We start from the raw sequence: 17413 nt of genomic DNA, 5'->3' as shown, positions 1-17413 counted from the left end.
GGCACCAGCATGATAGATTCTGAAAGCTTTTGCAGTATTTTACATGCCTTGATTAGCTTTTACGAATACACTAAATGACACTTTGTGGCTTTTTCAAGGCAGCGACATTGTTACTCTAGAGAGAATATTCAGTCTTTTCCAAAACTGCAACACAGTCTTTGTAAAATCCAACTGTAAAGGGAAGAGACTCAATTAACCATCTGGGTTTGTCTATGTGGAACCTTATTAAGCCAAATGAGCCAAGACACCATTGTCTCTCTTAGTCTTGTCTTACAGGGTGCTATTGTTCTTTAACCTTCAGCCCCATAATTTCCAACCCTTAAATTACAATGATTACTCTGAGATCTAATATCAGAGGGCAAGAACCCATCATCTCAGAGTCTCAATCGCTCCGTTTAGTTGCCCATAAGTACAAAGGGACAATATGTTATCGGCATTAGCTCACTTTTACTTCCCAGAGCTGCAATTTTAGTACTGCACTGAACTGTACTGTTGCAACTTTGGCACAGTTAAGAGAGCCAGTGTCATGTTTATTTGAGATGCATTTGTATATTTAATGTAAAACTCATATATGCAAACTGATATTCAACTTCTTTTATTTTTCTTTTAATTTGCCATAATGTTCAATAAACAAAAACTATTTCTAAAAACATCCATCCATTTTCTTCTGCCTACTTGGGACTGGGTCATGGGGGTAGCAACCTATGCAGAGAAGCTGAGACCTCCATCTCCCCAGCCAACTCCCCCAGCTTGTTCAGGAGAACACCAACGCGTTCCCAAGCCAGGAGAGAGATATAATCTCTCCGGTGTGTTTTGGGTTTGCCACGGGGCCTCCTCCTGGTGCTGGTGTGTTAAGGAGGTCCTTGAAGTATTTCTTCCACCTCCCAACAATAGCCTCAGTCGAAGTCAGCAGTGCTCCACCAGCACTATACAGAGCACAGATTTCCTACCGTAACCTGTCAAACCGTTTGCCAGAATCTCTTCAAGGCAGTCTGAAATTCTTTTTCCATGGTCTCTCCAAACTCCCACACCAAAATGTTTATTGCTTCAGCCGCTGCCTGAGCTGCGCGCTGCTTGGCCTGTCACTACTTATTGGATGCGTCCAAAATCCCAGAGGCTAACCAAGCCTGATAGTTCTTTTCACCTCCGGTGTCGACCATCTGGTTTGGGGGTTACCACCATGACAGGCACCAACCACCTTGTGGCCGCAGCTCAGTGCAGCAGCTTCAGCAACGGAGGTGCTCCAATCTCCCTCGGAATGCTATTGAAGCTCGAATGTCATGATTCATGGGGGTTTATGAATTACTCTTTGTCTGGTCTCTCACCCAGGATCAATTTGGCATGAGACCCTATCAGGGGGTAAACTTCTAATAGGTACAGTTAGTCAAAGGGAGATTAGAACTGATGACACGTGCATGACAAGCAGTCAATAGTGACGTGGCATGTCACGCTCATTCTTTTCTCAACCCCATGAGACTTGCTAGAGGCATGACTGGGATAGCGACGTTACTCCACCATTTTGTTCCCCACTGAAACTTCTTAACAATTAAATAAACTGGGGCAGATTCTTTATCTCCAACTCACACTTCCTCAGATAATCCCTTGACCTGATCGATGCATGAATGCACTGGAACATACTTTTGTAGACCTTTGTTCCAGGGGAATTTTAGGAACACTGAACTGTGATTTAGTGCCAGTATTAACACTATCATTCTTAACACAACGACACTAGCAGCAGGGATAAAGAAACACTAAAATACAACCGCACAGAGCCACTGGGAAACTGTAAAAGAAAGCTCCTTGTCCATCATTTTCTCTGACAGTTTACTGGATCCCATATATATGATACCCCTGAGATAAAAGTGGTAAATAGAAAAAACAAAAAATATTTACATGAAAAATCCTAATTATTCTATGAGATTATAAAGTGATACAGTTGCAAAGAAAAACTAATTGTGAGTTTAAAGTCACATTTTTCTGTCATGGAACCACCTGGCTTTCATTTGCAAAATTGGATCAATCTCATCACACCACAGAATTCTCTCATAAATATGGGACACACATGTTTGAAAGGATATGCAACAGTAACTGATACACAAAAACCTTTCGCCCAATCAAAATCTGTATGTTGTTCTCTTCTGAATTGCCCCAATTTATTCTGATAACATGTCATCTAAAATATCAAACTACTCCTAATTACAAAGTATAATTTGATTGGATCATCCACTGTACATAATTCAAACAGGCAGCAACAACTCTGGGGCAATGAGGTTATATTTTAAATGATCTCCAGAACTACTCCCCTGAGAAGTGGCAGGTCTAAAAAGCAACAGATGAACAGCATCCGAAAGTCATGCCCTTAAGAAATAGGAAAAAGTAAAGTAAGTAAAGAACTGACACAGGACCTAAAAGATGAAAAGGAAAGGGAAGCAGGGAGGAAAGGCTGATGCAAGCCAAATTACACGACAACTGGACTGAAAATCACTGGCAACAGGTCTGATAAGAGTGATGAATCCAAATTTAAAATTCTTGGTTCAGCATGTATGGAAGACATCAAGAGAAAAGTAGACCTGTGAGTGTCTATGGCCATCTATAAAATACGGTGGAGGCTTGGTCATGGTTTGGGTCTACACTACAGTTAGTCATGTTGGGGATCTTTTCAAAATTTATGGATTTATGAACGCAGAAAAGTACGATCTGATTTTGATTCACCACGGAGTACTATCTGGAATGTGTCTTATTGGCAATAGCTTGGGCAGCAAGAGCATACCTGGACAAAAAACAGAAAACTGAGGAGTATCAATCAAGGATTGGCCTCCCCAGAGCCTGTACCTCAACATTGCTGAAGCTGTGTGCAATCATTTTGAACAGAAAAAAAGCTGGAAAAAAGAAAAGAAAAGCTTTTAAAGTCCTTCAAGACTTTAAAAGCTTTCCATGAAGATTGGAGAACTACTACTTAAAGAAACTACAGGAAAGCTGCCTAAGAGAAGAATTAAGGTATTCAGATAAAATATTGACTTTTAGGCTCAGTAGCACTTTTTAACTTGCATAATAGATTTGGTTGCATTTTGGAAAGTTTTAATAAAATGCTGAAAATATTTTTACTATGAAAATAAAAAAAATGAGGGCAGCTCAAGACTTTTGGACACTACTGTAATTTCATAATTTTAACATTTTTTAAAAGTGAGATTAATGGTTAAACACTGACTTTATATCCAACCAACTTCACATGTCCCTGAGTATCCTCTCTTTTTTAACACCCTGCTCGGCTCTGCCAAACAAAAGATTGTAAATCATTTGTGTAAATCACAAAACAAACCATGCAAATTATTCCAGACAATAGATAGGGTAGAGTGGTTTGTTAACAGCTACTTCAGTCCTTCCTATCGTCTGCATTCCTAAACCAAACAGGCAATCTAATCATATATAACACTTGCGGGTGGTCTCACTATGAATATGTGTGTTTATATAATTTATCTTTGGTTTTTGTGATGATGAAAGAATTCAAACAAAGTGGTTTTGGCACAAAAAATGTTGGCTTGACAGTTTGGGACTGAGGTCGGAGGTTTGGATTAAAATACGGGGAAGTACAGGAAAGGACAATGACATGCCTGTGTGTTTGTTTATGTTTGTGTGTGTGTCCGCTGTTTACCCCCGTCTCTACTGAAAAACCATTACGCTAGTATTTTTCAAACTTCCTCAACAACTCCTAGTACTGTGGTCCCAGTTTAATAAGTATCGTGAATGGTGCTTTTATTTTGAAAGCTGCACAGCTAGGGGATTATCCTAGTATTGAAAATTCAGTTATATAGAAAACCTTTCACATATCAACTTGTTTTGAGCAGCCTACTCTCCCACGACATGATGTGACCTTTGGAAGTTTACCCAAAATTCAAGTTTTCTCTATTGAATTATCAAAACACAAAATAAATGAATAAATAAAAATATAAATAAATAGAAAATACAAGGTGCCTGTGCCCGTTTCTGTTACTTTATATCACAGACTATAACCCATGATACTGTTGCTCAGAGCTGGTCCTGGGAAAATGTGAGATTTGTTAGATTGTGACACTTGAAACTGGTTCATTCTTATCAGTATGGTGGACCTACTGAAAAAGTACTGGCCGCTTCTGATGACTACTCCTAATTGTTGGCACAGTGTGTGGTGAGTTAATAATAATCCTTTAAACATCTTTTAAGCCATTCTGCTTTTTCAATCCAGAGCTGTCCACCCCAGACAGGTCACTCGTCCATTACAGGGTTAACACTGAGTGGCAACCTCACACTCTCTGATTATGTCAATTTAGATTCACCAATTACCCAAGAAGCTGGAGAGAATCCAAACACTCCCAGGGAGACCATGTAAACTCGACAGCGACAGGCCTCAGCTGACCGAGTGTTTGGACGGCTGCTTTAACCAACATGTCCCTCTGCAAGCAGAATCTAACCCTGCTTTACACCACGAGTGGGGGTGTTACAGTCCCAGCAGGTCCACTGTGGGTTGTTGTGCATCTCTGTGTAGTGTTGCTCTCTCACTTCCTCTTCTGGGTTAGGTACCACCACTCTTCCTGTGGAGCAATGATTTGCACACAGCTGACTCTACTTGGCAAAACACCCTAGGAGTGCAAAGTCTAGGAGTGAGAGGAAGTATCTAGTTCCCCAGTGTCATTATCCTGGCAGCGTTTGGGTAGTGTGTGCCGTTGTTTAATTCTCTGGGTAAATGAGTGGGTTTGCTTTACTTTTTTAAATTTCCACTTAAACCCTTCCTGCCTAGAACACAAGTTTTCCTGTTGTCCTAGTCATTTCTTTCAATTAATGTTTGTAATATGTAATATGCAATGTTTGCTCTTTGTCTTCTTTTTCCCTGGAACACTCTTATTGTCACACCTTCTTGGAATTTCTGAAAAATGTTATAAACTATGCATGGAAACAAACGGTCCAAATGAGAGTCCAAGGCAAGGATTTCCAGCATTAATGTACCAATCTGGAGAGGAAAAGGGGATATTTTTGAGTTCTCCTACTATTGCCCCATCCAGATGTTTAATTAATTTAAATAACAAGAATGTGTTCAAGACAGGATTTCACTTGAGCTAATCTGGTAAAGCATTCCCAGAAGCTTATGTATACAGAATCCAACTCCTCAACAGGAGCGCCATCAACACGGTACAAACCATGTTTGACTCTTATTGTTCTTCACGACACGTGTTGGTGTCCTGAAAAAGTTTGGCCTTTGTGCTCCTGCGGTCTAAACTCTGCATGGACCGGATCACAACTGATATTCAAAGACCACATCTAAGGACGCAATTGTTGTCACATCAATAAAAGAACCGGCAAAATGAAAACAGATTAGGGCTGGGCATCAAGAAGAAAGGATAAATGTCAATGAAATGGTCAGCTGAAATAGAAGACGTTAAGAATGTAATAAAACTCAGGTACCTTGGATTAGTGAAATGTAAAACTATTTCACGGTTAAAGCTTACTCCATATGGAAACAAATGCTAGCCTGCAAATCATGCCAATCCTTCGCTCTGACATTATTTGACTAGGTCACGGTATGCTACGGCTCCTAGCTGAAAGCAGTAAGTGGTGAAGGCAGCTTTTCTAAATAATACAGGAATACATCTTAGCCAAGAAAGGCCATCTTACCTAATCCAAAGATAACATCCAAGGGAGCCAAAATTATTCCTAAAGATCCCCTGGTCAAAAGCGTGTGACACCTTGCTTGTATCAAAAACAGAGTATAAAATATGGATTTGCCTCCCACTGATTTGACTGAGCTGACTTTAGCTATACTTGGTTACCAAGCTGCATTCATAAGCTATAAATGTGCAACATACAGACACAAACACTGGGTAGTTAGTGGTAACTGAAGGACTAATAAAACACTAAAATGTCAGTCACCAAATCTAAAGCACAAACTTCTGGGATGGTCAGCAATACAAAGCAAGCTGTAATACAAGACAGATAATACATTAAAGGCAGACTGAAGAGCTCCAGTTTAATAACTAAGTGGGGCATGAGGCCTAGCAGACAGTGGCTCCAGCTGCCAGTCAGAACACCTGACAATCAAAGCTATCACACCACCTTTAATTATCCAGGTATATGAGTTATTATTAAAATAATAATAACAATCATCATCATCAGCCCAAGGACAGTTGCTACGAGGATCTAAACATGCTTTTTAATGTTGTAAAGTTGGACATTTCAATACGAGTCTGTGGGGACTGCTTCCCTTCTGCAGTCCCGACAAACTGCACTTCTTGCAGCTTCCATCTTGTATTCATTTTGCAGTTGCAAAGGCAGCTCCTCTTTGTCGAAAAGCAGTCAAATACCAAGAAAAGATAAAGTGACTTCTTTGTTTTTACAGTGCCTTTGGTCCCGTTTTTTTCCTCCATCGTGTCTAATTTTTTTCTGAATTGCAAAAGCTGTGGAATCCAAAAAAATAAAAATACATTTAAAGTTTCATTTACCTTTTTTAAAGTATTCACTTTGCAGTATAGAACACCGTGCAGCTATGTATCTGTTGGTGAATTGATGCAAGACGTTTTCAATTTACAGCAGAACTTGTTTATGTTTAGGCGTACATTCTGTATTTTTCTAAGGACCCTACACACGACCATGGCAACAATAAACTCAGGTCTTCCTATGCTTTGTTGCACTTTCCCTTTCTGAATGTCATTATTGTGGTTAGCAACAGTATCCCCGTGAAGGGCAGTTGACATCACTGTGTTAATTTTCCAGCTCACATGTGATGCAGCTGCTCACTGCTTTCTGTAAATGAGCTCCATTAGCTCATTTACAGTCAACAAGACACCCCCGGCTGCCCAGCACTGATTGTGTACGAGTCTTGAGCTGAATGTGTTTCTTGCATACTTCATGAACTCACTGTCATCTTTAATTAACACCTGTAACGTCCCCTGTGTTTGTGTGCTTCGGGTCAAGAAAACAAGTAATTGCTTTCTTCACATGATACCATCAGCCATGTGGACTGACTCACAGCAGGGAAGCTTCAGCTAGAAAAAAAGACCCATTTGGTTTTGCAAATCACATTACATGGCAACCATGTTTGCAGCCACTCAGATTCACTGGCATTTGCTTTGAACATATTAGGTATTTGAACAGACATTCTTATGGAGGGGACAAACACATCTTAGTGCAGATAACATCGCATGAACATTCATTAAAATAATTGCAGGAAACTGTGAGAATTCATGATCACAACACATCTTTATCTAATGGTGTAATTCGTCTTTTTTGTAGCAAGCATAGTGCCACAAAGTGGAGGGTAACAAGCAGCAAGATAGTTTAAATTACAGTGATAGCGGAAACTGCCAAAAACCCATTTAGGAAGGAAAGAAATAAGTGATAATTTGGTTGCTAAACATTTTTTTATGAGGAGAAGTAAACTGATAATTGACCAGAAAGACTGCACACGCATATTACACTGCTACTGCAGAAACTAAAATAAAAATAAGCTGTTTACAAACATTAGGTTTATTTAAAATGTGGTATAAATAAATATGACACTTCTGTTACATAACAAGTTACACAACTGAGTCGAGACTAGCATAAAATAAAAGGACAATTCTCTTCAGTATAAAATAATTTCATGCTAATGGTAATTTTATCTGACCGCAGTCTCATCCCCCAGAGCAGTACCATTCATTTACAGCAGTTACATTACAGTGTACAGCAGACGTATTCAATAATTTGACCACATAAGTTAGAACTGGTTTATCAGTGATAAATAATAATTATATATTGTACAAGGACTCATTTCAGTCACAGAAAATCTGCTCTTTTTCTAGGAAAGCCCTGTCAGCAGCTGTACTACAGTGACGTTTTGTACACAAAAGTCACTCCTCAATAAAAAGCAAACATGCTACACCTCAGGTGAGTTGTAGATCAATGAGCCTATTAATAAATTATAGAATAATCCTTGTGTTTTATATTTAATAACTGAGGTAAAGATGAGAAGAGTAAGAATAGAGTTGTATAATTTAAAAGATTTCTACCTTGATTTTTTTTGTATGCACTTCTTTAAATATAAAAATACTGGGAAGAGTAAAATAAAATTACATCATTTAACCAAATGTGTTATCAATGACTTGATCGGGTCTATGAAGAGAGTGGTACAAAGCCATGCTGGGAAACATTTCGGACAGATTTTCCTTTATGTTATGTCCCGTAATTTTAAATGGACCTCAGTTATCAATAATACATGTAACCCTCAATAAAGGTGAATGACAAACTTCCTGAGTTTACAACATTTCTAAACTATAATATCTATACAAAATCTGCACAATCAGTTGAAATGCCAGTGTCCGTCTTAGTAATTCACAGTTATTAGAATCCTCTTCCACTCTGCTGTTCTTAATGGGAGAAACTTCAACATGCATGAGGACATTGTTGGTTACATATACATCAGGCACAAACATTGTTTATAATTCTCTACAATTACCACTTTGCAAATGCTCTAGTGAACAGATTCTGTCCCACCAACTGAATGTGCAGCAGTGGTTGTGGTGTTGGACAATAAGTTAATATGAGCTGTCCTGCTTCTGATAAATATATCGCAAAGGACGTTTCACATCCAGCAGACACAGAATATTGTTATCACCTTGTTGGGACGGCGTTTTAGGGCATAAAAATCATCATGTTTTAACTCTTGTTTAGCTCTTTAAAAAAACTCTTGAAATTTTCCTTGCTAAATTATTCTCCTTCTGAGTGGTCTCTAGGCCTGTGTGACTGGGACTGTAGCTATTGGATTCAAGGTAACAGCCAGCAACCATTCGACAACCAGCTAGGGAACAAATATTTTTCCTTTGCAGCCTGTGTGACTTGGGCCTTATTCATTTCATCATATTGCGTCATACATCCAAAATGGCGAACAAGTTATTGTCACACCGTCAGTGGTCATGTAACTCTAAAACCTGAATAGTGACAACTTCTGCTATAAAAGATCATACCCAGTATTGATTCTTCTGCAAAGTGGGAGTAGCGGTTCTAATCATTTGGCATGATGTAACAGGGGAGCCATTACTCCATGAACTTACAACCATGTTTGAATCAATTGTGTTATAAGTTGTTCCCTGGTTTGGTGTCAATAACCGATCAAGCACTGGGCTGCCTGGGCAGTTATGGTTTAGAGGAGTGACAGTCACAGAGGGAACTGCTGGGCTCCTTTGGGTTTGGCCTTGGTAAGATGAACTGTTTGGAAGACCGGTGGATGTTTGCTCCTGTGCTGTAGCAGTGCTCTGCTTTCTTTGCCTGTGGTGTCGAAGAAAGACAACCAGCACGACAAAGATGATTACAAGCAGCAGCAGAGCAAGCAGTGGTAAGATAATCAGGAGTGGATTAGACGTTTTTTGAGGGTAGGACTCAACACGAACTGGTGTGTTTTTCAAGAGAAACTCCTCTGTTTGAGATGGTTTGCCCAGAGTTGTACCAAAAACGCTAGTTCTGTTGGAGTTTCCCCAGCGGTTGCGTCCTCTGAACTTTTGCTGGTTTATGCTTGGTTGTTGGGTGGAGAGGAAAACTGTAGACAGGACTGGAAAAGCAGTCTTGATTGATGCCTGAGGCACAGATGATGTAGCTGAAACAGGACTCTTTGTGGGTGGAAAAAATGCTGGATCATATGGCACAACTGTAAAATGTAATTCCCCTTTAGCAGATTGGACGCTATCAGCTTTCAGAACAAATACTACTGAATCATTTAGCTCCTCAACTCCAGTCATGTTAGCATTCAGCTCTAAGGCTACCTTCCCCTGCATGATCTCTTGAAAGGTGAAGGACTCCACTGGGATAGCTTTTATGGTCATTTTTAATTTTGGTCGAACCACTTTCCCATACCTAGGATGGGATAATACTTCAAAGACGGGGTCACTGTCACTTATATTAGCCAGTTCAGATGCATTGAGAAAGTTTACATTGAATTTGACCGTAATCCCATTGGGAATCCTTAAACCTTTACCAGTCTGGAGTAAAGGTTTCACAGTTATGTTAAGCACTTGGTCAGTCAGATTGGCCTCTGAAGTGAAAGCAGTGAACTCAAAGCTGTCTTCAACAGAAGAAAGGGAGATCATATGGTAGGACAACCTTCCTGTCTGGAGATCTTCCTGGTCAAACAGCGTAATTTCTCGGTTGTCTCTCAAAAGTTTGCCAAATCTCGGAGGCCTTGTGATCTGGTAGTAAACTGTGACATTTTTCCCATTGGTCTCAGCAGCAAGGTTGTCCTCGGTCAGAGATACTAAAGTCCTACCTTGCTGAAGTTCTAATCCAGTATTTTTGACAAGAGTGATGGTAATTTCTGACACTTCTAGGTTAAAGAGTTTGTATATTGGTTTATGATAACCATCTGTAACACTGAAGTAGAACGCTCCAGAGACAGAACTTCCATCATGGACGAAACAGACACTTCTGTTATTGATTTGAGCTTGGGTAAAGGCCACTATTGAATCATTCAAACTTCCTTTGAGAGCCAAGTAACCATTGCTTGGCTTGCTTATCACGGAGAACTTAATATCATCAGGAGGATTGTCCAAGTCTTCAATTTTGAGATTTTCTGGCCCAAGGGCTATTGTATCTCCTTGTACCACCTTCAGACTTGGAGCTTTGGTTTTTAGCAAAGGTGGCTGGTCATTCACAGGGATGACTGTAATATTAAAATGCTCCACAACAACATCACTGTCGTCTTCAGGGCGTTGCGCAGTTTTTCCCTTAGGATTAAGCCAAGCGCTGAATATAAAAGAATCCTGAGTTGTCTCCGAGTTGTCATGTTTATAGGTGATACCATATTTTTTAATAATGAATTGTGAGAAATTGGGTTTCTCCTTGGTTAGGTTTCTCTCACCAACCACGATGACACCATGTTGAGGCAGAGATGTTACCTGAAACCACACCTCATAGGAGCTACGCTGAGGTGTAGGCAGCTTGGACATCAGGTTAGTGGCATCGAGCTTGGACTCGTCAATGATGACACTCTCCCCTTCTGTCACCTCAGCACCTGTCACCAAGCAAACTTCAATTAGTCAGTCCCAACAATGTGCTAATGTTAGTGCCATCATCTACAGTTTTAAGTAAAATGTCCATTCTACAACTAAGTAAGCTTAAACTTTATTACATATTTATTTATTTATTTATTATTTTTTTATTCCCTTTGAGTATCATGTGTAATCCCTTTGATGACCATTTTTCAGGCCAAAAAGAAACACAAATTTACAAAGCTATTAACAGCCTTTACAATTTCACTGATCAATACTGGACTGTCACATGAATATAACTGAATATTTATGATATAATTGTAGAAGAAATAAAAAAAAAAGCTATGTCACCAGAGTAAGCTGCTAATTAGTTTGTTAAATACATTGCCCCCCCCCAAAAAAATAAAAAAATAAAAACAAAATCTGTTAATCTCAGGCTGTGGTAAAAAATTAAACTTAATTTTATTATAGGATAACCTTGTTCATGCTGTCTGTGTTGTCGTCTCTTTCTGGCTTTGTTTTGGAGATGGTAGGTGATTGTTTTAAAAAAGGAGGGCTTGGTAGCTAATATTCTCTTGCTTCTCCCCAGCAGGCAAGCATGTGGTTTGTCTGGGTGTTTTTCTGGTTTAATTTTCTTTCTTTTAAACACGTAGGCACTGACTTTTTCTCCCCCCACTTTCATTTAATTAAACAAATGTTGATTCTCTTAAACTCTGTTATCTGTGCCGTCTCCTAATTTTATCTGAATTTTACACTGGTTCAGAACACACATATTGTAAGGATGCTCACATTATGAGGTTAATTTTTATTTATTTTTTTACCTCAAAGCAGCAGTGTGTCTGACCAGAGCTGCTAACACAGCTGTAGAGTCATATTCATACCTGTGTTTGCAAGCAGGATTGTGTTGTGTTCGGGTCCAGTATTCTCATATGAGATGTCAAATCTGAAGGTCTGACTGTCCATTGAAGCAGGTGGTGATGCTACAGAGAAGGTCATCGAGTCCATGGCTTCCCAGCCAACTGACTCAACAGGAGTTTGAATGTAAAAAACCTCTTTCCTGTCCACCTGTGGTACACAAACACTCCAAAGAGTCAGGCAAGCCAAGTTACAAAAGAAATGTACATCTATGAAGTTACTGAAATCAGCCATCCTCAAAATGAACATAATCAACTGTGTGATCTGTGCAGCGGCCTCATTCTTAAAGATGTTTCTGCAGTCTGCATAATATTTAATCATTACTTTAAATCTGCTCTGCTCAGCGGTAAATATAGCACAACCATCACAGCTGTGTCTGTGTCACATAATAATCCACCAGTAATAATTGATTACATAAAAGCATTACATGTTTTATTCATACAGAGGAAATCTGGCAGCGTTCCACAACAGCGGAGAAAGTCTATTGTTTAGTCTTTCTCTGTTTCATATTACATAGCACATAAGGGTGATAAGTATGGGCATGACCTCTGGCTCCTCACACTTACCATATCTTGTGTGAAAGTGGAGATGTCTGCTGTTGAATTATTAGGCTGCCTCATCACCAGACGCCCCAGTTTAGGATGCCGTGTCACACTGAATGTTATTACACGGTTTGAGGTGTTGCTCATGTCATTGGTCACTGCTTGTAAATACTCATTTGTGATTGGTCTCGAAGAGCCTGTACAGAGATGAGAAATTAAATAAGAATAGTAGCTTTACTGATAAAGTGGCCTGCTTCAGCATCCGTCAACAAAAAGATTGTTTTATTGAATTGAGTATCAAGTTAAAATGAGTGGTTCCCGTTACTCATCCAGTCTGAGAAAGCACTGGTTAAAGTGTTTGTGTATTTATTGATTTATTTTAAGTAATTGTGTTTTATGTATATTATGGTTTTATATTTTTTACAAATGTTTTATATACTTATTTATATACTTATATATATATTTAATGGTCTATACCTTGTTTTGGGGGGGGGGGGGGGGGGGTTGTGTTTCTGTCTTGTTTTTATGGACATAAAGTCTGCCAATAAAGATTGAATTGAATTGAAAAGTTAGCTGAAACCATGCAGTTAAAACCTTTTTTTCTACATTTCGTAAGTTTTCCCCTTTGAATGCGTTCCACATCTTTTTGACTCCAAATTATGCAAAACAAGGTCTGGAATAGACCGATGAGATTCCTTTGATGTGTCAAATTAAAGCAGCACTGCAGACATCAGAGACATTTTTACAGCACATCCAACTGCAGTGCGGGTGTTACATAAAATCCAAACAAGAATTTAAAAGTAGATCAGCTCCTTGCAGACGTAAATCTTCCACTCGGGGAAAATGTAAAAAGAAGTGTCCACTGAGAGTAATGGGTGACTTCTAAGGAATTTTTTCTTCTTAAGATGGATTATATAGATTTCCACAGTCCTGCTGTCACTGTGAATATTGTTGGGATCCTAAAAGTCTGGTGATGAATGATGGAAATCAAAGATAGAGAGACAGAGGGGTGAAAGCACAGTGTAACCCATTCATCACTTTTCTAAGCAGTGCTCCCACCATCCATATCTATCATGGGAAATTTCCTGCCTGGAAGAAGAGAGAGCAACAAGTTTCTTATCTTTTAACGACAAAAAACAAGCTTCTAATAATATCCAGTATTCCCACCATTAAGTAACTGTATCGGCCAATTAGATAATTAGCTTTGTGTACTAAAATAAAAGTGTAAATGCCTTTACTGGCACTACGACTATCCATAAGAATGCTTTCAGGTAAATGTGGTTTCTAAATTCAGCATATGCAACCATTTAGCAAGAAGTGTTTGCACAGTTTCCCAGAAAGCACCAAGACATTTAAGGTGTCTGTGAGGAAAGAGGAAAAATAAATAAATCTATCTTCCCTCCACACTGTGAAAGTGTTTCATGTCACCCCTCACCCCATCAAAACCCTTCATTGTCAGTTAAAGCTCCCATCCCGCCCTCTCTGTATCTCACTCTCTCTCTCCGGCTTGCCTGGCACGAAGCACAAACAGGGCTGTCTCAGGCAGACAGTGGCACAGCTTTTCAAGTACCCACTCACCCTGTGGCTGGGAAGCTCAGCAGAGCATGCCAGTTGGCTGTATTCTATCCTCACCATATCCGTTCCTTCTAATTCACACTGAAAATCTCCACCACTGACAGACTACTGAAAATCTCAGAAAACTAAACATGTTTGCAGACACCGTTAACACCCAGCTGGCCTATTTTTACCTCCAAAATATTAACAGTAAAAAATATCAAAACATTAGGACATGGCAAAAGCTGATTCACTGGTCTGGTATTTGGGGATAAAAGTGCTTGCTGCAGCTGTTGTAGATGTGCTAAATTATTTAACTAAAGGAATTCAGTGGTGTTTGGTAGCGGTCAGGCTGAGCATACAAGCAAATTTTAATGCAAAATACAGTTAAGGAGAGACTGATGGTGTCAGAAACAGTTAATGTTTCATAGAAAAAAATTCCCCACCCCCAAAAAATCCTAAAATAAAAGAGGAAACCAAAACTGTGCTCATGGTTCTTACTAGTACCACAGAAAACTTGTATGAGTTGATGACTGAGGTGAATAAAAATATGCCGTTTCAGTTCTTTTCAGGAAGCAGCTGTACACTTGATCATGACACAAATGCTTTTAAAAAACATCATATTATTAGAAGGGAAAATAAAACAATGGGAAGCATAGTTAGTAGTTTAGACTCAAGTCTTTTTGTTTCTTGCTGTCAACAAATCATGTGGAAAAAAAAAAGCTATTTGTTTTTAACCACGGCCAGATGAAGCTCATTACGTCTGTCAAGGAGGTGATACAGCTGGTTTTGGTTTGTTTGTTAGGAGGATGACCCAGAAACTTATGGATGGATTTGATCTAAACCTAGATCCAGATCCAGGGATTTCTGGAAGAATTCCTTACTGATGCAAGAAGGGTAAAATTCAACATTTAGCATAAAATTTAATAGAATTGAATATTTTTGTAAAACACATCAAAGTTACATAGGACAACAGCTCAGTTCAAGAAAATATCAAAATAACCTCTATCCAGATTTGCTTCTGGATCAAGGGAGTCGCTTCGTGTAAAGAGTGAAGGGACTTTTCTTGCTTGGTGGAAGTATGCAGTCAGACCGCATACTGGTTCACTGTTCCACTGAGCTCCATTATTCTCAAAAATAACACAGCACTGATGTACAAATCTGGGTCTGCTTTTCTTTTAGAATTGCACTGTTTGTAAGTTTAGGGACATCTTAAAGTCAGATATTTCATACCCTTTGTCTGAGAGCTGAGCACCAAAGAAGAGGGAAGAGGACAAATATTAAAAAATAAACAAATAGGTTTTTTTTTAACAGTATTACACACGGTGTGGGACGGAGAGATTTCGCAGGTCTTTCCTCTCCACTGCTGTCAGACTCCACAACAAAGACTTTTGCAGCTGATCAAACACACAAACCCACACATGTGCAATAAGACTGCTATATGTGCAATTCTTCTTCTGACGAAGTTGTATTTTTGTATTTTCTTACTCAGTTGTATATAGCATTGTATTTCTATTTTATTCTATTGTATATATTATTCTATTCTATTTTATTCTATTGTATATAGTATTTTATTTTATTTTATTGCATTCCAGTGTTTTCTCATTTCTGCTACATAACTTTGCACTTTTGCTGTAACAAAACAAATTTCCCACCTGTGGGACTAATAAAGGTCATCTTATCTTATCTTATTAAAAGTATATAGCCAGTTTTAGACTTTAATAATCACAAGCTTCTCAAAGAACAGGTTTACCTGGAAAGACCTTCAGCGGTTGACTTTTCTCCAAACTGAGAGCTAGGGCTTTAGCAGTAATACTGAAGATTTGTCTGGGAGTGAAGTTCACACCATCATTGGCCTGGAAGTTGAATCCTCCTGACATAGCACCTGGAAACATCATTAAACAAAACACTAATATTAACAGATCAAAGGATAAGTGGCATTTCCTTTACTCAAGAAAAAACAGCCTTGATTTAGTTTTGTATGTACACGTTTTTACTTTATTCTTGGCACAAACACATAAAAGAGCTCAAGAAAATGTAACAATTCCGAACGTCTAAATAATCTCTGAGTATAGAACATAAATATTATAATGTACGTGTGGGTACATGCATGTAAAAAGAACACATTCTTTTAGTCTTGCACGCTGTTATGACAACCTTTCATGGTGGCACAAAACAAAGAAAAAGGTAGATAAAAATCAGAACAGTAAGCAGAACCCTGATCTGAGTTACCATTAAATGTTGACAAAAGTTATTCACTACGTCACAGCAGTTCCAGACTATCAAGTATTATCACCTCCAATCTGACTTTCAGCCCACTTGGCCGGTCTTATTTATGCAATCAAGCCAATGGATAAGAAAGAAGGTTGCACACCGTTCCTACAGATTACTCTAATTCACAGAGAAACTGGAGAGAACATCAAACTATAGCAATTGCTAACAGCACCTTCTAGTGGGTACAAAGAGGAATGGCAAAAATAAAAGATTTAAAAATATTTGGAATTATTTCATTTAAACCATGCAAGAGAATGAAAAGAATGTAATATATCACAGTATATCTGCTGAATACCCTATAGCAACAGAAACTACTCCAGTGTCCATCACAGAACATTAGCTTTTGTTTGGAAATTTCCAGTTTAGAGTATCGACTCTGGGTTGAGTTACTTCTAGAACATGAAGGACCTGAAACTGTACTTGTTTTGACCTTGAGCTTGTATCGCCTATGAGCTAAATATTGTGTTCACTCATTCTTAGTGTATGACGTTTATATTTGTGTGTGAGTTTGTGTTTAAAAACCCAATTTTAATACAAAATGTTCCTTTTATCCGATGAAATAGAACCTGATTAAAGACTATACAAATTAATTTGGGCAGCAGACTATAACAAATCACATACTGAATAATATTAAGATGGTAATCTGGCTGAATAATTATTAATTACATTCCTGTTTGGTAGTTAGCATTTATCAAAATTATTTTAATATGAAATTGGCTGGACAAAGTTTGCAATTTCTAGTTAAATATTTAAATAATTTAAATTAAAATATTAAACTCAGTAGTCCTCTCTCTGTTGTAGCATTGAAAATACATTTACCTTTGTGAACAAACACCAGCTGCCCTTGGTCTATGTGGGCTTGGGTGAAGTTGAGCACTGCCTTCATCGGGGCGCTCTTCAGGGCCAGGTGTCCATTGCTGGGTGGAGTCACCATGAAGTGGAGCTCCTCTGGTGGTGTGTCTTGGTCCTGCACACTCAGATCATCCAAAGTGATTTCTGTCACTGAGGACACCCACACCTGGACAGGGGGCAGACAAGGACAGAGCAGAGACCATCTGACCTCAAGGAATCTACAAGATTTTGTTTGACAGGGCTCATAATGCAGAGGCTCACAGTCCATGACAGCTAAACCCAGGTTTGACATTT

The 17413-nt window shown here is 38.8% G+C and overlaps 1 protein-coding gene across 1 annotated transcript in view; it reads right to left on the bottom strand.

Moving 5' to 3' along the window:
• Positions 1-7478: 7478 nt before the first annotated feature.
• The window catches only part of cspg4ba (chondroitin sulfate proteoglycan 4ba), a 34069-nt gene continuing 24134 nt past the window's right edge, over positions 7479-17413 (bottom strand). Inside the window, exons 6-10 of the mRNA XM_085179193.1 lie at positions 17087-17285; positions 15747-15878; positions 12464-12636; positions 11864-12047; positions 7479-11005 (exon numbers count right to left, since the gene is read on the bottom strand). Coding sequence (XP_085035319.1) covers positions 8964-11005; positions 11864-12047; positions 12464-12636; positions 15747-15878; positions 17087-17285 — 2730 coding nt within the window. The 3' untranslated portion in view covers positions 7479-8963. The remainder of the gene's footprint in view (positions 11006-11863; positions 12048-12463; positions 12637-15746; positions 15879-17086; positions 17286-17413) is intronic.

Source organism: Neolamprologus multifasciatus, chromosome 12 (genome assembly GCF_963576455.1).
Source record: "Neolamprologus multifasciatus chromosome 12, fNeoMul1.2, whole genome shotgun sequence".
Taxonomy (NCBI): Eukaryota; Metazoa; Chordata; class Actinopteri; order Cichliformes; family Cichlidae; genus Neolamprologus; species Neolamprologus multifasciatus.
The sequence above is the reverse complement of the archived record's forward strand: the minus strand, read 5'-3'. Positions and strand labels throughout refer to the sequence as shown.